General features: G+C 43.7%; 1 protein-coding gene and 1 long non-coding RNA gene across 31 annotated transcripts in view; one reads left to right on the top strand and one right to left on the bottom strand.

Moving 5' to 3' along the window:
• SAFB (scaffold attachment factor B) overlaps nt 1-21,657 on the top strand; it is a 60,004-nt gene that overhangs the window by 29,959 nt on the left and 8,388 nt on the right. For 20 of the 30 annotated variants that reach the window (XR_014056531.1, XR_014056530.1, XR_014056534.1 and 17 more), the window contains 8 exons: nt 3,829-3,913; nt 13,415-13,479; nt 13,560-13,770; nt 14,591-14,649; nt 17,173-17,200; nt 18,146-18,656; nt 19,080-19,129; nt 19,911-20,005. Coding sequence is in view for 22 of the 30 variants with exons in the window: in XM_081499504.1 (XP_081355630.1) it covers nt 3,829-3,913; nt 13,415-13,479; nt 13,560-13,770; nt 14,591-14,649; nt 17,173-17,200; nt 18,146-18,656; nt 19,080-19,129; nt 19,911-20,005 (1,104 nt within the window). In the remaining 8 variants the exon portion in view is untranslated. Of the gene's footprint in view, nt 1-233; nt 547-3,828; nt 3,914-13,414; nt 13,480-13,559; nt 13,771-14,586; nt 14,660-17,172; nt 17,201-18,145; nt 18,657-19,057; nt 19,143-19,910; nt 20,006-21,657 lie in introns of those variants that run through there. The other 10 variants (XR_014056529.1, XM_081499494.1, XM_081499490.1 and 7 more) reach the window with 5 other exon arrangements.
• On the bottom strand, nt 11,617-21,129 carry LOC145509916 (uncharacterized). Its single transcript, XR_014056552.1, has 2 exons — nt 20,697-21,129; nt 11,617-12,046 (listed from the first exon to the last, which is right to left on the bottom strand). It is a non-coding gene; the product is annotated as an uncharacterized LOC145509916 (long non-coding RNA).

Raw genomic sequence — 21,657 nt, 5'->3', positions numbered from 1 at the left:
TCCTCCCGCCCCCTTTTTCCGGCCGCGCCTGCGCGACGCCCTGATCAAGCTTAACAGCACTGGCACCAGGCCACAGCCGACAGGCGGTGCGACCGCAGTACGCATGCGTCTCGGCAGTTCGCGGCGAGAGGCCGGCGAGAAGTAGTACGCCGGCGTACGTCCCGCCCAGGGCTCTCAGCACGCATGGGCAGACGCGGCCGGGAGCGTCGAACCCGCGCCGGATACGCCTGCGCAGAGACGAGTCGCACAGGGGCGGCCGGAGCGGTTCCCTCGCAGGCGGCGCCATTTTGTGCTGAAAGCCGAGGTAAACCCGGCCCGGTTCTGTGTGTAGTAGTCTGCGGAGCCAGGGTTCTTGGAATGGCGGAGTCTCTGTCCGGCTTAGGCGATTCTGGTACGGCGGGCGCAGCGGCTCTGAGCTCCGCCTCGTCGGAGACCGGGACGCGGCGCCTGACCGACCTTAGGGTGATCGATCTGCGGGCGGAGCTGAAAAAACGGAACCTGGATTCGAGCGGCAACAAGAGCGCTTTGATGGAACGACTTAGAAAGGTAGAGCTGGGGCCCTGGGGGTGGATGGGAGGTGGGTCGGGGGACCCCGGCGGCCGCTTCGGCTGGCCTCCTGGCCTCGGGGTCTGTTTGCGGCCTGCCCCGGGCCTGTCGTCACTTCTCTCAGGCCCGAGCGGGATCGCCGAGCCCCGGCGGGCCCAAATTCAAAGCCCAGCGCTGCATCGGGGCGAGAACAAGAAAATCTCGACGCGAACGGGGGAAGTTTGAGGTGGCGGGTGACATCGGCCGAGGGCTTGTGTTATTCGCGTCAGCCCCTGTTTTTTAGGGCTTCCTTCGGCTGCTTTCATCCCGATCTCTGAGAGTGGACGCGGAACCTGAAATCCTCGCTCCGCCTGGGGAGTCAGGGGACTCGGCCAAGGTCACTCGGCCGGGGAGGGGAAGGGAGGTCGAGATTTGAACCCAGGCCGGGCGACTTTCTGAGCGTGTGCTGGATGCGGGGTCTCCTCTCGGGAGAGAGATGCTGCTTGATCCGTTAGGGCCTGGAAGTCTAGAATAGGGGGTTAGTTTACGAAGTAACCGTGTCAAAAGGGTATTGGAAGCCGGGTTAGGGGGAATGGCTTAGGGATTTGCCAGTACAGGCTCGGGGACTCAGCCTGGCAGGGAAAGTGCTGTTTGTAATAAAGACCAGAAATGAAACCTACAGTTAGACTTTAGGACCTAAGGCCTCTTCTAGTCTCCGTGACTCGATCTGGAGCGTGGAAGACATTTTAACTCCCTCTAGGCCTGTTTCTCCTTGTGTCCAAAAGAACAGAATTCTTTCGCGTTCGGATTAAGTAAGATAGCATAAAATGTACTTGGCGTGCTGCCTGATACATGTGAACGCTTGAGGGGCAATCGCTGTCACAATTGAGTTTTCTCTCTGTACCACTGTTTGGTGGTGGTGGTTTAGTTGCTAAGTCGTGTCCGGCTCTTGCGATCCCATGGACTGGGCCCACCCGGCTCTTCTGTCCATGGAATTCTCCAGGCAAGAATACTGGAATGGGTTGCCATTTCCTTCTCCAGGGGATCTTCCCGACCCAGGAATGGAACCTGGGACTCCTGCGTTGCAGGCACATGATTTACCAACTGAGCTATGAGGAAAGCCCTAAACTCTTGTAACAACTGGAGGTACCACTGTTTGGTATTTGCAAACTGGGGGTTCTGACCCCTTCTTGCTGGGAGGGATTCTGAGGGATGCCTTTGAAAAGCAGGGAGTTAAGAATTTGTGCTCTTCCGCTTTCCCTGTGCTGTCTGATTCTGTTGGATTCTTTCTTTTACCGTCTCTCAACTCTTGTCCCAGGACTTCTCTGTGATGTCTGAGCCTTGTCACCTATCCTCCCCCCACTTTACTTCCCTAAGCAGTGCAGTTTGTGACTCATTCCACCCTCTGTTGCCTCACAAACAACAGAGGATCGGGGTTTTATTTATTAGTTGCTGTTTAGAGGAAGTGAGGGTAATTTCTTATTATCCAGTTGAGGAAGTTCAGGCTTGAGAGGGATGAGTTATTATGCCCCGAGTCAGTGGGGCATTTGTAACTCGAGTGTGTGTTTCTTTCACTATGGATACTGACTCCCCTCTAAGACAACAGGGCAGGCAGTTCACCACTGAATTGTTCACCTGGAGAGTATGCAAGGAGGGGAGGGTTGGCACCCAGGGACCTGTGATCCGTGTTACTAGCTTCAGGGCCTCCTGTCAACAAAGCCAAATTGGAGGGCTTTAGCCATTATTCCCCCAAATAATCCGCAAGCCTTTGATGCTGATAGAGCACTGACCCTCCCTGTCAGGTTGGTGGTTGAGGCTGGTATGATCTTCCACTAGGGTCTCTGAGAGGAATAATCCATCCATTCTTGCTCTTCTCTTAGGGATGTGCTCAAAATACACAAACACCATCAGCGTATACACTCATCTGCCACTCTTTCCGAGGAAGTGTAGAAGTAACTAGAGTTCTTTTACTTCTGTCACAGAGTGTTTTGTCCCTTTTCTGGTTTATTTATTTTTGTAGAAAAGCAAAACAGGGAAAGGTGGAGGCTACAGAGTCTAATTTGGCAAGGCCTTTAAGGATGACTCATAGCATACAATCCCCCTGGGGATGACCCTGTAAACACTACACCTAGAGACCATCTGAGAGGCAGACTGGTCCACTTTCTGAAGTAGTTGTTTTCTGCTGCTGGTCGTCCAGAATCTTGTCTCCAGGCAGAGGGTAAGGCACCTTCTGTTTGAGCCCTCCTTCATGCCAGGGCATAACTCCAAATCTTCCTTCTGGCTCTGGCTTCAGAGAAGAGAGAGAGATTTTCTTTGTTCCTGGTACAGGTTAGGTGTGGGGCCCCCAAACCTCATTCTGAACTTAGACGTTGCCACGCTAGAATACTCCTGAGAATCTTTGAGACTTCTGAAACTACTTACAAACAAAACAGCATTTAGAACTGATTTAAATAGAACATGGGTTCCCAAGACTATCCAGGAGAGAAAGGGTTTCCGAAAGTTAAAATCTGAGGCCTGGTGTCTAGGGCTATCGGCATTTTCAGGCTCAATACATGTTCTTTTGCTTGTTTGCTTTGTGGGAGTGGGGATTTGTTTGTTTCTTTTCCTCCTGAGTGCCTCCTTAGTGGCCTGCACGGTGCTGAGCGTGCCTGCGAGCTGCTTAACTGAGCAACACGGTCTTGGGATGGGAGGCGGCACTCACTCAAAAATCCTTAGCGTTCTGTGTCCAATGAAGCAGGTCCCCTAGTGGTTGAGAGAGAGACCTTAGGAGTCAGTGATTCGTGAGGGATGAGGTAGTCGGTGTCCCATCCATTGCACAGCCCATATTCTGTCCAGATGGTGCTAATTGAGGCATGGAATCAAGAGGGGATCAGGGAGGGTCTAATAACACATTGCTGAGTGACGTCATAGGTAATTAGCGAGTTTGCCTCTCCCTTTTTGAGTTCTTTTGGACCCAGGATTAGGATCTGTCAGATTGTGGTGATAATGTTAAAATTAAAAATAAGTCAAATGTCTGGTGAGTGCTTGCTTGCTTTAGGTGACTAATAAGAATTTTCATGACAGCTTTCCAGGGTGAGAACTTTAATTAGTCCCTCCTACCAGAGTGAAAAACAAACTCGAAACAGTTAAGTCAGCCTGCCTAAGACCAGGCAGCCAAGTCTACCTCTGGGGCCCTTGCTGCAACAGAAAAAAGGAATGAATAGGTGGGGAGAGGCCCTTCCCAGATCAGCCCCTGAAGCTTCTGTGAAAGTCAGGTCTGTGTGCTGCCTTTTTGGGTGAACTTTTCTTTTCCCTTCCCTTTAGGCAATTGAAGATGAGGGAGGTAATCCTGATGAAATTGAAATTACCTCTGAAGGAAACAAGAAGACATCAAAGAGATCCAGCAAAGGTATGGAGGGTGATGTTAGGAACTTCTTTCAAACTGGCTTCCTCTGCTAATGTGCCTGTGGACTGCCCTGTGAATCTTTGATGGACCTTGAATGAAGGTGTGCATTTTCTTTCAAGATCTCTCCAATGTATTTTTGTTTCCGTGGGATTTGGGAAGTCTCAGCATGGAAGAGGTACTGACACCTTTGCTTATTTTCTTCTGTAGGTTTCTCGGCAGCTGTTGCTTATCCAGAGTCTTAACCTTCTTGAGGTAGAGAGTGTTTAGGATTACTTGAGTCTCCTATTGGTCTGACTTGTGGAAAATAGTTTCCCTTTTAAATACCGCCTGGCCAAAGCAGAGTCGTCACTTTTACAGATGTTGCTTTCAAAAACTGCCTATCGCATAAAAGCCGGATTCCACATGGCATTAATGACCCTCACCATTGCCCCAGATGGTCCCTTCCCGGTTCTGCCCCCACCACTTTCCTCTATTACATCCACCTGTAATCAGGTCCCAAACACGTGGTTTACTTCATCCACTCCTCTTCCCCATCTGTCTGCATTTGAGTCCTAGTTCATCAAGAGACAACTTCTGATCTCACCAGTAACAAGTCTTCTCTCCTTGGGTCCTCTGCACAGCCCTGGCCAGAGTTTCAGTACTGACATCATCCTGCCTTGTGTCCTAATTAGGTTGTTGAGGACAGGATCTGCTTCTTCCGTGTCTTCCTTCGTGGTAGTATTTACTCAATAAATTGAATTCCTAATTGAATTCAGTGACATTCAACTACTGTTTAAGAAATCAGCTAAAACTGGGCAGTTGGGCCATCCTGAAAGTTCTCTAGGTAATTGAAAGTTTTATTGCTCAGGCCCCAAAATGAAATATTTTTATCTGGCCAGTGGTGAAGACCTGGGTGTGAAATGTCTGAGAGGCAGGCACCAATATGGACCATGCTGTGGTATATTAGCTCTGGGAGAATAGCAGTCAGTGTCATCACTTTGGAGTGACGTCACTTGTGTGGTCCACAGTTCATTGTGCATTTTGACTTTGCCTAAGTCGATGTTTTTGCCAAGGCAGAGTACTGAAAAATCAACAGAGAAAGACATTTATTGGGGGGTGTGGGGACAGAGGATATACCCTGTGGAGTTTGTTTGTTTTTGCTTTTAAGAAAAAGAAATCCTTGTGTTAGAGTTTTTAGGAACACAAATATGCATTAAGTAAAGGAGACAATCCATTATTAAAAGTAGGCATATTTTCCCAGACTTTTCTGTGTGTCTACCATTACCTAAAAACAAATGCAAAAAGATATAACCAGAAACCCAGTGTAGTTTTGTCTTTCCATTAAAAAAAAAAAACCCATAGTACACACAACATCCTTTAATTTACTTTTTTCACTTAGCAGGTAAAGGAAATTTTCAATAATGCAGAAAATAAAAAGACCTCATTCTTTTCACAGCTGAGTATATTTGTCCTTCGTACTATAGTTGAGCTCCTCAGTTTTATCACTAAGCTATTTGTTCCGGTTTTCAGCATGTCCATGAGCCAGAGTTACCTCTGCTGAAGGAATATGTTTTTGTTAACTGAGAGAAGTAGAATTCTGGGGTCAAAAGATATGTACATTTATTTTTAAATAAGTTATTAGCAAGTGGCTTTCCAACAGGCTCTACTGGTTAATAACTAGCAACACGGTCAGGTACCTGTTTTCTCAAATTCTTGCTTAATGCTAAATATTATTTTCCTTGTATTTGTCTGAATTTCTCCACAGGTTAAGTGTCCATTTACATTTCTTCACAGATAAGACAATTTCTGATAATTGGCCATCTGTATTTTCTCAATTGCCTTTTCATGCCCTTTGCTGATTTTTATGCTTGTCTTTTGAGAGTGCTCGCTCTGTAAAATGTTGTTTGGTTTTTTTTCCCAGTCTTTCATTTGACTTATGTAGTTTGTTTTGACTTAACTAGTTTGTGATGTTTTGTCTTTCAAGTTTTAATCTTTAATACAGGCAATGCAGTTAACCTGTTTTATTTGGTTTTAGATTTTATGTTGTATTTTAAAAGGCAGTCCTTTGTTTTAAAATTACTTCTTTAAAAAAACTGCATTGCAGAGTAGTATTTATAGTTTTATTTTGAGTTCATTTGGAATTTATTTTTGTATATGATGTGAAGTTAAACAGGGATCAAAATAATGGGAATTTTAAAATATTTATTATTTATTTATTTGGCTGTACCAGGTCCTCATTGCAGCATGTAGGATCTAGTTCCCTGAACAGGGATCGAACCTGAGTCCCCTGCATTGGGAGTGTGGAGTCTTAGCCACTGGACCACCAGGGAAGTCCCAGTGTGATACATTTCTACTAAATTCCTAGTGCTCTTGCCCAGTCATAATCCCTGCTTGTCCCTCCAGAGGAGGGGGCCGCGGAGGATAGTTACTTTGACCATAGATGATTAGTTTTGCCTGTTCTGAAACTTCACGGCAAGTAGACACATTCAAAACAAAAAACTGGGTGTGGGTTTCTGCACTGTGTGGCTTGTGGAATCTTAGTTCTCTGACCAGGGATTGAGCCCAGACCCTAGGCAGTGAGCTCACAGAGTCCTAACCATTGGACTGCCAGGAATTCCCAATGCAAACTTTTCTGTCTGGTTTCTTAGACGCTTGCAGTCATTCTGTTCTGAAGTTTTACAGTACTTTTTCATATTCAATAGGACTACTTTATAAGTTCTCTTGAATTATTTTACAGCTGCCTTATTAAATTGTATTAAGATTTTTACTGAAAATAAGAGTTTCTTCTTTTGTGCTGTTTGAACAAACTCAAAATACTTTGCAATCTGATGATTTTAATCAGAATCTTAGAACACTTCCAAACTAGTTTTACACCTGTACTTTAATAGATCATTTAAGGTAATTTGACTAGAAAACCAAAGTCAGCATGTTTTTGAACAGTCAAATATATTTTATTAATTGGCAAAATTTTAAATAAATACTTCACAAGAGAATATAAATAAATGGCCAGTGACCACATCAAAAACTGTTTACGTTTAGCTATAAAGGAAATGAAAATGATTAGAAATACTAGAAAACAACTATTAAAATGGCAAAGATATAGAAAAACAAACTTCCCATACACTGCTGTGGAGTATATAAAATAATGCAACTATTTTGGGAGAAAAATTGGCACATAAAAGTTAAAAAAATTCAACTGAAATATTAATACATCCCAAATTATTCCGTTCCTGTGTCTTTAGCCAAAATAAATGAAAGCATAGATCCACAAAAACTTTAAACATGAATGTACAGTGTATCTTTTTTTGGGGAGACATAATTTCATGCTTAGAAAAGATAAAAATACAAGAAATTTTCATAAATTCTCACCCAGATTCCCGAAATGCTATCATTTTAATACATTTGTTTTATCCTTTTCTTTCTTGAGAGAGGGAGGGCGGGAGGGGAGGAGGGAGAAAGAAAAGGATAAAACAGAGGTAATACATATTTTTTCCTTTTCCCCTGAACTGTTTCAGAGTAAGTTGCAAGTATGTGCCTCTTTCCCCCTACATACTACAGTATTTTCTAAAAGCAAGGACATTACATAACTACGTAGTTACCAAAATCAAGAAATTAGTATTGATATAATGCTGTTATCTAAGCTTAGAGCTTATTTAATCATTTATTCCAGTAATGTTCTTCATAACTCAGAAGAAAAAATATTCTAGGGTCTTTTGCCTTCAGTTGTCACGGCACATCTTTTTTGGTCTCATTTAATCTACAACAATCCTGAAGCCTTTGTTTGTATTTGTGACATTACCATTTTCTGAAGAGCACAGACCACTTATTTTGAAGCCTGTTTTTCAGTTTGGGTTTATTGGGGGTATTTCTGGTGGGGTTTTTTTTCCCCTTCATGATTAGGTTCAAATCACACACTTCTGTCAGAAATACCACTGGAAGCGTTGTTTTTCTCTGTTGTTATGTGTCCTCCTTAGAGGCACATCCTGGCAATTTGGGCAGGTAACTTGAGGTGGTATTGGTTGGGTTTCTCCACAGGAAAGTTTGTAATTTTATCTATGGGTAGGATACTCTGAGACTTAAAAATACCATCTTTCACCCTCTGAGTTGTTCAGTGGTGATCTTCTCAATTCGTCATTCCATCTATAGTAGTTAGATTTCTGCCATAAGAGGTAGTAGCTTTCACTTCTCCCCCCTTATCAATGTGAACTTAGAGATTCCTATTCAGTAGGTGATAAGCCTTTGTGATTATTATTTATTTTGATGTTCAGATTCTCCCTGTGAGACTCCTGCAAGCTGGCCCCGGTATCTTATTAACATGTTCACATCACTCTTTGAACACTTATTTTCTGGCACAAAAGGGTGTTCCAGTGTCTGTTTGCTTTCTCTGCCCTGCACTGGGAATCAGCCATCTCTTCCAGGTACCCTTCTTCATTTTTGCTCAAGTGAAAGTCGCTCAGTCGTGTCCAGCTCTTTGTGGTCCCATGGACTGGAGCCTGCCAGGCTCCTCCATCCATGGAATTCTCCAGGCCAGAATACTGGACTGGGTGGCCGTTCCCTTCTCCAGGGATTTTCCCAACCCAGGAATGGAACCCAGGTCTCCTGCATTGCAGGCAGATTCTTCACCATCTGAGCCACCAGGGAAGCCCATAGAAGAGAGTGGGTTGCCATGCCTTCCTCCAGGGGATCGTCCCAACCCAGGGCTTGAACCCAGCTCTCGCACATTGCAGGCAGATTCTTTACCCACTGAGACACCAGGGAACCCCAGGACTACTGGAGTGGGTAGCCTATCCCTTCTCCAGGGGATCTTCCCAACCCAGGAAATGAACTGTGGTCTTCTGCATTGCAGGCAAATTCTTTACCAGGGAAGCCCTCTTTGCTGCAGGTGTCAAATTCTTGGCCACTGCTGGGTCTCTGAGGTCCTTTAGTCTTTCATGTACCTCATGAAATTAAATACTAGTGAAGCAATCCAAAACGAGCCAATGACAGCTTGAGAAATGTGGAGGGGTAAGCCAGAAAGAAAAACACCAATACAGTATACTAATGCATATATATGGAATTTGAAAGATGGTAGCGATAACCCTATATGCGAGACAGAATAAGAGACACAGATACATAGAACAGTCTTATGGACTCTGAGGGAGAAGGTGAGGGTGGGACGTTCTGGGAGAATAGCATTGAAACGTGTATTGTCATATGTGAGGCAGAGCACCATTCCATGTTCGATGCATGGGACGGATGCTCAGGGCCGGGGCAGTGGGATGGCCCAGGGGGATGGGATGGGGGGGGTGGGTGGGGGGTCCAGGAGGGGGAACACATGTAGACCCATGGCTGATTCATGTCAATGTATGGCAAAAACTACTACAATATTGTAAAGTAATTAGCCCCCAACTAAAATAAATAAATTTATTTAAAAAAAAAAAGAAATGTGGAGGGAAATGGCTAATATGAACAATGCACTTGCAAAACTTGCTAACTGGTTTTAATTGTTCTGCTTTGTGTTTGACGTGCTAATGAAATATCATTTGCAAGTCAACGACTTAAGCACAGTAATGCCAGAGGACATTAAAAATAGATACAGTATTCTCAATAAGTAAAGCTACAAGGAAATATTTAAGTAGTGTGACATAACTAATTTTGAGAAACTTTTCCTAGATATGATGACTTGATAGCACAAGGTTCTCAATTCCCCTCAAAGTAACCTAAAAGACTCTTTGAGATTTGTCTGTTCTAATATTCATCAAAAAGGAAATACAGAAGAATAACTCAAATGGAATAACTGTTGCATTCTTGCTCTCATTTTAATGGTAGTATATTAAGATTTTCTTAATGAAAGATACCATAAATAGATAAAATTGGGAGAAAATGTTACAGCATATAAACATCCAGAAAGCATTAATATTCCTACGAATTAATAAGAAAATAACCAATTGAGTTCAGAAAAGAGACCTCCCTGGTAGCTCAGATGGTAATGAATCTGCCTGCAATGCAGGAGACCTGGGTTCACTCCCTGGGTTGGGAAGATCCCTGGAGAAGGAAATGACAACCCACTCCAGTATTCTTGCCTGGGAAATCCCATGGACAGAGGAGCCTGGCAGGCTACAGCCCACAGGGTCACAAGAGTCAGACACAACTAAGCAACTAACACTTTCACTGCATTTTCATGAATAGACAGGTCACAGATAAAAGAAAAAACAAACAAGGCCTATATACAAAAAAGAAAAATCCTTGAATGAAAGCAAATAAAAATAATGACAGTATCATTTTTGCCAATTACACTGGTAAACAGGTACATAATTCTCAATATTCCACATTGACAAGGGTGTGAGGAAGTGAGTACTTAGATTGGAGATGGTAAATTAATAAAGCTGCTTTTGGGGCAGGGGTGACCCCACTGTGAAACTAACCATGGAGGTGAGTCAACGTATAGGGCAAGACAATTTTCCAAGGCCTTTATTAACAGAAGCAAGTTACGGAATATATATACAGTATGATTCCTTTACATAACAAGTTCATTCCCATTTGAATGGTACGTGTGTAAATCCACAAGATGTTTTCAAGGGCCACCAAGCTGACAACATTGGTTACCTCTTAGAAGTGCAACGGGGAGAAGGGAAAATAACTTTTTACATGAAATACATGAAAAAGAACTTTTTCGTGTATTTATGAGGGTGGATCTTCTATTGGTAAGCTAAAATTTACTGTGAAGTGGTGAGAATTTTTTAATGAGTGTACTTGTGTGAATGTATTTGTGTAATCAAATTTTTTAAAATACCTGCCCACGTGCAGCCAGCCACACTGGGTCCTGGGGGAATTCCCAGCAGGAGTCTGCGGAGGGGTCTTAACAGTTGAGTCGGTCATTCTCCCTGAAGTAGAAGCTTAATGGGGAGAAGAAATGGAAATCCCAAGCAAGGGGACTGGGAGAAAGTTAGGGAGACAAGAACTGCGAGTCTCCGTGGGCCTGTGGTTTGGAGATTGCGAATATGGGAGACCTTTTTACTCTTTGGAGGAAGAATTTGAGGGGTACCTTTTCTCTTAGTATGTACCAAAAACAGTTGCTTTAGTTTTTGCCACAGTGATATTTCTCATTCACATTAATTTTGGATTCATTGAGACACATTGTTTTTCATCTTGGGAAAGTAGAGTATCTTTCCCCAAATAGTGATTGTTGGTAAGCATCCTGATGGTGGTGTGTTTTCCATATTGAAGACTGAATGTTCTTAGGACTGCACATTCTCTTGACATTGCTTGTTAGGGCATTTCTTACCTGGGAGAATTCTCCCCTGGAAGGGATTCAGGCTGCAGTGTACCTGGGTGTACTGCTTATAGTGAGATCTGGATCTGCCTGATGAAAACCTGCTGCCTTTCTTGTGAAAGGGAGAAAGACAGTAGAAAGGGTGGCAAGTTTTTGGTAGTCTACTTAGATTTTTCCTACTAACAACTCAATGGAATTGGGCAAAAGCCAGTGTGTATATTCTAGAATGGTACGAGCCTGCGGAAATGTTGCTGGTATCTTCCTAGCATATTTATAAAGACCACTAGATTGAGTTCAAGACATTTTTGAAGCTCGAGGCATGTTTTGCCATAGGATACTGAGGTTCCCAGCCAACTACCAAGGCTATTTGCAATTAAAATATTTCTGGGAAAAAAAAAAATTCTGAAAACATAAGTGAAGTTAGAATATAGAAAAATCAAGTAACACATGGTATAAGAAAATTCTAAAGTCTGAATTATGGTACAAGTGATTGTTGTTAATCATTAAGTCGTCCCAACTCTTTGCAACCCCATAGAATGCACCGAATCAGGCTTCCTTGTGCTTCACTATCTCCCAGAGTTTGCTCAAATCCATGTCCAGTGAGTCAGTGATGCTAGCTAACGATCTCATGCTCTGCCGCTCTTTTCCCCTTTTACCCTCAATCTTTACCAGCTTTTCCAGTGAGTTGGCTCTTTGCATCAGGTGGCCAAGGTATTGGAGCTTCAGCTTTAGCATCAATCCTTCCAATGATTATTCAGGGTTGATTTCCTTTAGGATTGACTGGTTTGATCTCCTTGCAGTCCAAGGACATCTCAAGAGTCTTCTCCAGCACCACAATTCGAAAGCATCATTTTTTCGGCCCTCAGTCTGCTTTATGGTGCACCTCTCAGTTCTGTACATGACTACTGGAAAAACCATAGATTTACTAGTTGGACCTTTATGTGCAAAGTGATGTCTTACTAGATAAACACCTAGTAGCCTAAGAAATTCATCTTTAATTTGGAGAAAAATGATGGTGCTTCCCAGGTGGCTCAGTGGTAAAGAATCCACTTGCCAATAGACGCAGACATAGAGGGTCGGGGAGAAGAGGAAAACAGTGAATGAAGGGAGAGAGTAGCATGGAAGCATATACACTAATATGTAAATAGGTGGCCAATGGCAATTTGCTGTATGACTCAGGGAACTCAAACTGAGGCTCTGTAATGACCTAGACGGGAGGGAACATATGTACATGTATGGTTAATTCATGTTAATGTATGATAGAAATCAAACCAATATTGTAAAGCAATCATCAGTCAATTAATAAATATTTTTTAAAAAAAGAAGAATCCACCTGCCAGTGCAGGAGATGCAGGTTCAGTCTCAGTTGGGAAGATACCCTGAAGTAGGAAATGGCAGCCCACTCAAGTATCCTTCCCTGAAGATCACATAGACAGATAGGCTTGGTGGCCTCAGTCCACAGGGTCTCACACAACTGTGCACATACTCACACAAACCATATAATGCTATGAAAGAATATAGAAAGCTATTCACAAGGTAGTAAGTGAAAGGATTATAAAATGGCAGCACAGTTTTTAAAAGGAGAGTATGTGTATGTTCGTAGCACAGTATGGAAGGGTATCCATGCCCCACTGTATGACAGCTCCAGGACTAACTATTAGATGGTAAAATTCTGAAAGGCATTTACTTTCTTTTTGCTTTTCTGTGTTTTCCTTTTATGTGGTTGTCTCTGGGTAAACATGTTCCACATTCCTTAACCAAAAAGCACATATGATCTTTTTTGTTTGATTGATTGTTTTGGTTTGTGTGGTTGTTAATTTGGGTTTTGTTTGGTTTTTGCTGTGCCAGGCTTGTGGGATCTTAGTTCACCTACCAAGTTTTGAACCTGAAACATCTGCAGTAAAACACAGAATGCTAACGACTGGAGTTCCAGGGAATTCCCCACAGCAGCACATTTGTATGAGATACTCTTCTCCCCATAACCAAAGCCACTTAACATGACAAGCAGGCTGGAAAGGGTCTGGTTGCTTCCACCTTATTAAGAATCCATTTCTAGTGCCTCATACTTCCACAGCTAGTTGATAAGAACAGAACCACTTCTATTAGGGGTAGTAGGGAACTCCCTTATCCAGATTGGATTTAACTATTCCTGGATTACTGTGTTCCTAAACGGAAAAGTCCCACAGGTGTTTTAGATTGTCTTTCTGTAGCGCTCAGGGTGTATAAAAGTGAAAGTTGCCACTTCTGAAAAATACATATCTTTGATCTCACAGGGCGCAAACCAGAAGAAGAGGGTGTGGAAGATAACGGGCTAGAAGAAAATTCTGGGGATGGACAGGTATGTGAATCTCATCAGTGATCAGCTCCGTGCATGGACCAGGGCCCGTCATTTAATGCTTGTATTTTTCTTTATCACAGGAAGATGTTGAGACCAGTTTGGAGAACTTACAGGACATCGACATGATGGATATCAGTGTATTGGATGAAGCAGAGATTGATAACGGGAGTGTTGCAGACTGTGTGGAAGATGATGATGCTGAAAACCTCCAGGAGTCCCTGTCTGACAGTAGAGAGCTTGTGGAGGGGGAGATGAAAGAGCTTTCAGAGCAGCTTCAAGAACATGCTGTAGGTACCTCAGCAGGGTCTCTAGGACATACCCTAAATGTAAAAATTCCTCAAACAGCGTAACAGATAATAACTATATTTGAAATTATGTTCTTTTAATGCCATTTCAGTACAATGTTTGGCTAATCGATTCACATCACAGATGAGTCTGAAAGGCACACTTTGCTTCATTGAAAAAGGGTGTCTTGTGAGGAATAATTGTATCTTGTCTCCATTTGAATAGAGCAGCATTAAGCATCATGGGGACACTGTTCTAGCCTTCTTGTTATAGGAGATTACTCTGTGATGTAATAGCTGTGATGCCTCAAATACCAAAACAGGTTGAAAGTCATTCAGATTGGTACTCCCCTAGTCAGTCTTGTAATACTATGACCTTGTTTTTAGAGCCTTCACTTTTATTGTGTTAGGATGAAATCCAGGGCACAATACAATTATGGTGAGTATTACTTACTGAATTCTGTCTGCCAGACATTAGGCATTAGTTCCTTTCATCCTGTTAACCACAGATATATAGATGCTTTTATGCCCATTTTTTCAGTTGGGAAAATAGGGGAGTAAAAAGGTAAAGGTAAATAAATATCTCCAGGCAGTAGCTCATATGAGAATAAGAATGAAGGCCAAGGTAATTCCAGATTCCATACACTTAACTCATAGACTGCGTTTTCTCAGTGCCGTTAATTCAGTGGATTATGTTATTTCCAAAAGGATGAATGTTTCTCAGGTAGACAGAAAAGGTGATTAAAAAATAGAAGCCCTGAGACATCTTTGAAGGCATTTCTGTTACTGGTATCGTAAATTTTGTTCTCCATTTATTTTACAGGTAGAGGACAAAGAAAGTATAAACAATTTAGATACTTCATCATCTGACTTCACTATATTACAGGTAAATTGTTGTATGGCTCAATAATTTTAAAATCAAAGGTTAGACTACAGTTTCTGGAATCCACTTCTGATAGAGTCCCAACTAAAAGTTACTGCAAGGTCTGTTTACTTTTTTGGCCTCCTAGAGGAAGTTTTGCTTTCAACTTTCCTGAATAGAACGTGCCTATTGAGAAGGGCTCATTGTTACGGCTCCCCCGCCAGCATTGAAGATCCCTACAGTTAAGACTCGGGACTTTTGGGGACTTTCCCTACAGTTAAGGCTCTTGTTAGTTTGATCAGTAACAGGTCAAACCGTGGGGTCTGTCCTGGAGGGCTTCCTCTGCAGCAAAAATACTCCTAGATGAGACATGAGACAGCCAGGGCAGCACCCCCTCCCCAGGAGAGAAGAATGGGGCTCGGACAAGGGTGAAGGAGGGTGAGGTGTGGTGACCACAGCACTGACATCACAGCTGGGAAAGATGCGTTCTCAGGGGTTCTGATTTTTCCCTTTGGGAAGTTTGTCCTCAAAAAGTACACAGAGTTCTCCTGATGACTGTAGCATCTTGGCTATTAAACACGTTAAACTACGATCTGTGTTAAAAGTTAAATGAGAACAAATAAGATGTGGACTGAGTTTTAGGTATAGTTTGCATTAATATGAGTCTTAAGTTTACTTTTACTTTTTCTGTCAGCCGACATTGGTTTAAACTGTTGAAATAAACCTGAGTATCTGATTTTCAGAACGTTTCTGAGGAAATGAAAAAATGGCTTATGCCAGTCCTTGTTTTTTCTTGTTTTAATAATCTAACTTATGCTGATTAATTGGAAACCACCTTTCAGACAAGACCTTCATTTCTCTCTGCCAGACAGGGGTCGGGTGTTTTATTAGTGAGCCACAAGCCAGCCTCCAGGAGAGTACAAATGCAAGAAAACCTGGTGAAACTTGGTTCACCATTCGGATCGATGTCTCTCCAGCTGCAGAGACAAAGCCTGTTGCTGACTCAGAAAGGAAAGGAGGAGCAGGCTAATTTTCTTGAGTGTCTCCTCAGGTTTAACAGTCCTGTGTACATTGTCTGGTCAGGACAGTACATACAGCCCCACAATGTATATGTTTTTGTCAAGGGAAAGTTAAGAGAGAATCGTTCTGCCTAAAATGGTTGTTTCCTTCTGTGTAGAATCTTTCATTCCTAGCATGAAATGGGAAAAAAAAAAAAAAAACTTGATTACCAATAAGTGAAAACTGTTATAAAAGTGACCCGTTTCCAAGGGCTCCCCAGGATGGCAGGTCACTGCCCAGTGGACTGTGCAAACCATTCATGTGCTTGTAACTTTACACACTAAGCACCTGTGCTGTCTCAGATGCACGAGGAGAGAGGTTGATTGCCATCCTCCGTGTGTAAACAGAACGATGAGTAGAGACCTGGACTGATAAATGGACTCAAATCACACAGCCATTGCTCAAATCTTGGCTCTGCTGTGTATCCTTGAGCAAGTTTGTCAACCAAAGTGTACCTGACTCCTAATCTTTGAAAAGAAGGATGATACTAATAGAACCAACCTGCTAGGGCTGTGTGGTGATTGGTTAATATATGTGTATGTAAAGTGCTTAAATTTCTGCCTGGAACCTAGACAATGCTTATCGGAATTGGCTGGAATTCTAGAATGTTGTCCCTTGAGCAGAGGGAATGCAGGGGCCAGTGACCACACGTTGAAAGTCCCTTCCTTTGGTTGGGCAGCCTCTCTGAGAGCACATGGTCCCTGCACTAAATGTGTAGAACTTAGCCTGATGTGGGGTGAGGTACAGATGAACCTGTTGTGGAGGAGGTGGGAATGGGGGTAGTAAAACCAAGCACTGATGTTGGTGAGGAGTAACAGTGGTGTGACTTGACAACGGCTTCCTGGGAAGGGCTTAAAGGATGTTGAAGAATTAGATCTGGCTTGCTGGATTGTTGATTGGAAAAGATAAGGAAGAAGGCACATGTGATACTGTAGGGGCTCGATTGACCAGGTAGGTGGGCAAGTGTGTATTGTGAGTCCACTGCGCACAGTTAGAACATGGGTCAAGCCACCCATGCCTTCTTTCCCTTGATCTTTGGAATTTTTGGAAACTAATACTGCATTAGTAAAAAATGACTATCTGGTATAATGTGTCTGATATTCTGCTAGACAATAAAAGTATAAAACTGAAAGCACAGTTATCCAGGCATGTAAGACAGTTGAGAAAGACAGCCATGTGGTGGGTTCATCACCATTAAAAGTGATAATGTTGCCAGGCGCTGGGAAATGCAGCAAAGCACAGGACAACAGTAAACATGGAAACAGTCCCCTGGGGCCGAGGTGGATGAAGTGCAGCACCAGCTCTCCTGCAGGCTCTTGCCTGGAACAAACAGGTTCCTTCGCCTGTTGCATTTGTGAGGTTCCTTTGCCTGTTGCATTTGTGAGGTTCCTTGTCTGTGTTTTTAAAAATTCTCTTCTTAGTTGTTACACTTTGGGGTGTAAAAGTTTCGTCCATCTGGCACAATTTTATTTATGTTTTTTGTTGCAGGAAATTGAAGAGCCGTCCTTGGAGCCAGGTACTGTTAAATGAAAAACTTAGCAACGGGGTTTGGAATCATTCTAGTTTTCCACCTTCTCTATTTGAATTCTTTAATTTTAAAGTTATCTTACTATAGTATACTTGTTTTAAAGGTTTACGATCCAAAATATACCAGGATCATAGAGATTGGAAACCCAGCCATATCACCAGATCTGTGAAAGTGGCTGATTTCTCATTTTGTAAAGCATATTGGTGAGATGAGACTATCTCATGCCTTTTTAAGTGAACACGGCACTTAAACAGATATAGAGAGAGTTTGGATGCCTCTCAAAAGCCAATACCTCTGTACCCCACAAAACAGATCTTGTGATATTGGGCAGTGTGTTAATTTTGTGGTTTTTAATTCAGGCAGAGCAGGCAGTGGTAGGGAGATAACATTTTAAAGCATTGAGACATAACTGGATTCCAGAAGAAGAAAAAGTTTCTTCATAAGAATTCCAAACAAATACTATTCACTTTCTGGACTACAAATATCTCAGAGCACCGATGGAAGAGATTCTGGTTTTCATGTCGGACTGTTCTGTTAAAAGAAATTCAAAGAAATTTGGAAATTGAGCTCTGTTCAGTGAATGGTGATACATTGAGTTAAGCAACTTGGACTTTGGAAGCTAAGTTTGGAAGAGTCATATATACACGCCGACAGAATGAAGACTGTCAAGAATCAGCCAGAAGGTGTTGGGGGTTAAATAAATCTCTGGGATGCTTTTCTCTTCCATGTAGCATAGAGGCTTACTCTAGCAGTCGGTCGGAGTGCAGGTAGTGTAACCAGTGTTAAGTTTGTGTACCCGCGGGTTTTCCAATCTCTGTGTAGCTAGAAGTTCTCTTCTTGTTAGTGTGGCCGCCGTGCCAGTTCCGCATTTGTGATTGCTTTATTTCCCTGGTAATTAAACCTTGTGCCATTCTATTCCTGTTAAATCCGTAGAAAATGAGAAAATACTCGACATTTTGGGGGAAACTTGTAAATCTGAGCCAGTAAAAGAAGAAGGTTCCGAGCTGGAGCAGCCATTTGCACAGGAAACAAGTAGCGTGGGGCCAGACAGAAAACTTGCGGAGGAAGAGGACCTTTTTGACAGCGCCCATCCGGAGGAGGGTGATTTAGATTTGGCCAACGAGTCAACAGCACACGCTCAGTCGAGCAAGGCAGACAGCCTGTTAGCGGTAGTGAAAAGGGAGCCCGTGGAGCAGACAGGCGATGACGAGAGGACGGACTGTGAGCCTGTAGGGCTAGAGAAGCCAATTGAGCAGAGTAGTAAAGCCTCAGAGCACACGGAAGCCTGTAGCGAGGAGGCCGCGGAAGCGCCCCCGGAAGCCTCAAGCCCGGACCCCGGGGATAGCAAAGAAGACGTGAAGAAGTTTGCTTTTGAAGCTTGTAATGAAGTCCCTCCGGCTCCTAAAGAGTCCTCAGCCAGTGAGGGCGCTGATCAGAAAATGAGGTTTGTTTTTTCTCAGTTTTAGACCAGACGCTATCTCCTTTTCATTGGTCGTTTAATGACACACATGAGCTGTTTTTCTGCAATTGGCCAGCCAGACTGATGCAATTGTAGTTTACCTCTAAAGAATGTTTGATTTCTCTTTGTTTATTTTAAGCTGATTACATAATCTTTTTTCTTTTCTCAACCTATCATGGTTGTTTTCTTTAATTCTTCCTAATTATCTTTAGCCCAGCAGAATTAATTAACTCCTGTGGGTCTGAAATCTTATGGTTAGGTCAGATTTCCAATACACGTTTGTAGGGGTGTCATTTTTTTCAGAGCTAAATTTCGGGTAGGTATGCAACCTCAGCACATATTTTATAATTTTGAGTTAGTTTCCTCTCTGCTTCTTCCTTCTGGAGTGACATTGTCTTTTGTCTCTAGTTCTGTCGAAGATGACTCGGATACAAAAAAGCTTTCCAAAGAGGAGAAGGGTAAGTCAGCAGGGTGACACCCCCGGGAGCGATGGTTCTAGTTGGCTCTAGCCCATCACACACCCATTTATACCTCATAGGCCTGTGAGCCTGTCTCGAAGCCTTTCTCCATTCTGGCCACCTGCTTCCTCACTCTGCGGGTTCTGGGTTGCAGGGCGGAATTGTCACTTCGATTTGACTTGGACACTTGATTTTGCCAGAGTCCTTCGAGCGCCCCTATCCTGACTTTCCCTCTGATTTGTGAACTTCTTGGACACATTGACACATGCAGATGGAGAAAATGCTTCGAGTTTTCAGATACTGGGGTTTGGTGGGTCCCTGGTATGGTGGATTTATCAACACCAAAGCCCTTTATTAATTTGCTAATTGAGAAGTAGTTTTGCTGGCTGCTCCATACTCATCCTTAATCGGTGTTCAAAGAAGGCCAGAAATTGGGGAGAGGTTGTATCTCAGGCTCCACAGTGACAGCTCCTGTCTTATGTTCCAAAGTCACCTCACTGGGATGGGTGATGCCATCTGGTAGCTGATGGCTACCACAGCCACGGGGCCAATGTGTCCTGACCAGTCGTAGTAAGGGACATTGCCATCGGTTCTGTCCACCTCGTGGGCAGCTCCAGAACTCATGTCAGGACAGCAGGCCGGCCTCCAGCCCCAGCCTTCTCTGTACTGCTGGCCTCTAGAGCAAGTAGGGAGAGTGTCTGGTTTGGAATGACTCGAAGATGTTTAAGACTCAGGATCTTGTCTGTATCTTGTTTTTGACCGGAACTTTCTTTTGAAATAGGTCGTAGCAGTTGTGGAAGGAATTTCTGGGTTAGTGGACTTTCTTCTACCACCAGAGCTACAGATTTGAAGAATCTTTTCAGCAAATACGGGAAGGTAAGACCAGAGGAGGAGACTTGTGAGCTCATGTAATATGGCCTCTACGTGTAGATCATTGTCCCCTGCAATGAGGACTTTGACACCGTGTGGTCCTTTGAACTTGCAGGTGTGCCGGCCTGTGGCCGGTCCGCCCCCACTGAGATGTGAGGCTAGCGGGTGTTCCAGAGCCCACATCCATTTTCTATTTCTCATGCTTCCCTGGCTCCAATCCACCCTATCATTTCATAACTTAATGAGTCCATTTCTGTGGGTTTAAACCTATCGAGGGATTGCTGTTGCGTGGGGAGGACAAGGCGTCCCATTGTTGTGAGTCATAGCGACTAGAGAAGCTGTAGATAAGAGTTATGAACGAAAGATCTTTGAACTAGATCCCTGTGAGCAGCTATAGGCCTCAGCTCTGCAACACAGAGTGGTGTGCCTAGGGCATGTTGCCAGTCCCATGTGAGTCTTGTCTCTACACTTGGGGCTCACAGAGCTGTGGGAACCCCGCCTCTGCTCCCTGTTTTCACCCCTAGGCTACTGAATAACTCTAGCCACCTCTGCCACACCTGCCTGTCTCCCTCTCTCCCTCCTCAGCCCAGAAAAGGTGGACACGATGCCCAGGTGGGGCCCCCACACATACACATTGAGTGCTGCCTCTTCTTCCTTTCTCCCCCAGCCCCTTCCTCCCAGTGCTTCCTGGACTCACCTCCAGATAAGCTTCCATGCCCACGCCTCCTTGTCTTCAGTCTGCTTTGCCAAGTAAGATTTAGCACAGGCCCTCATTCACAGTTAAGATTCAGAAATGATAACGGAGAAAACCAACATCTTTGATCTTGGCTGTTGATGTTCAGGAACTAACAAGTAAAACAAAGCTTGACATGTTCCTCACAGTAACTCAGAACTCCCTGGACATCTGCATTACGGAGTGGGACCCTTCTCTTGATTCTGCAGTGGCCCTCAGAGCAGATGTCTGCTCTCTGCAGGGAAATGTCCGTCTGGAGCCTGCTGTGTCTTGGGTACAGGCTTAATGTGGATTGAATAGAGGCCGTACTCCTGGGAATCCTTATTTTGGGGCTCAGATTTCATGTGGCAGAATAAAGAGGAATACCAGCCATGGCCCTTGACACCCTGGGACTTCTGAGCCATGGGCCTTATGTCATAAATGGGAGTCCCTAGCCTCAGTCTGCTGCTGTTGTCGGGCCAGTTAACTACCATCTAGCATGTGAGGATGTATCTGTAGCACCTGAAACATCTCCTTGAATTTCATTTTGTGAGTAATAGGGTGGGCTTTGCATTCCAGAGTATTCTTTGTAAACCTGTCCTATGTCCCTCTCCTTCTGTAGATGTGTCGTCTTACTTCACTGTCCACCTGGCTGACTACATATTTAGAAACATTTCCCTTCAAGGTTTACATAGTATTAATGGAATTTTGGCAGGACACTGCCTTCAGCTTCACTCACCTCTCTCCACCTCACTGTCATCCTAGTCCTCTAGAGAAACAGCCATGGTGGAACAGAAGCAGCCAGGCTATAGCACTGCCCTCCACAGCCTTTACCTACCACTTGTCATCCACCTGTTCTTGGCATCTCTGGGAAGTGGCATGAACCACAGTATAGGGGTCTGGGTGGGGGCTTCGTGTCTGAGATGTACATGTGTGTTTTCCTTCA

The sequence above is a fragment of the Giraffa tippelskirchi genome, chromosome 6 (assembly GCF_054371585.1).
Source record: "Giraffa tippelskirchi isolate mGirTip1 chromosome 6, T2T-mGirTip1v1.2.pri, whole genome shotgun sequence".
Taxonomy (NCBI): Eukaryota; Metazoa; Chordata; class Mammalia; order Artiodactyla; family Giraffidae; genus Giraffa; species Giraffa tippelskirchi.
Note: the sequence above shows the minus strand (reverse complement) of the source record. Positions and strands in the feature narration are given on the sequence as shown.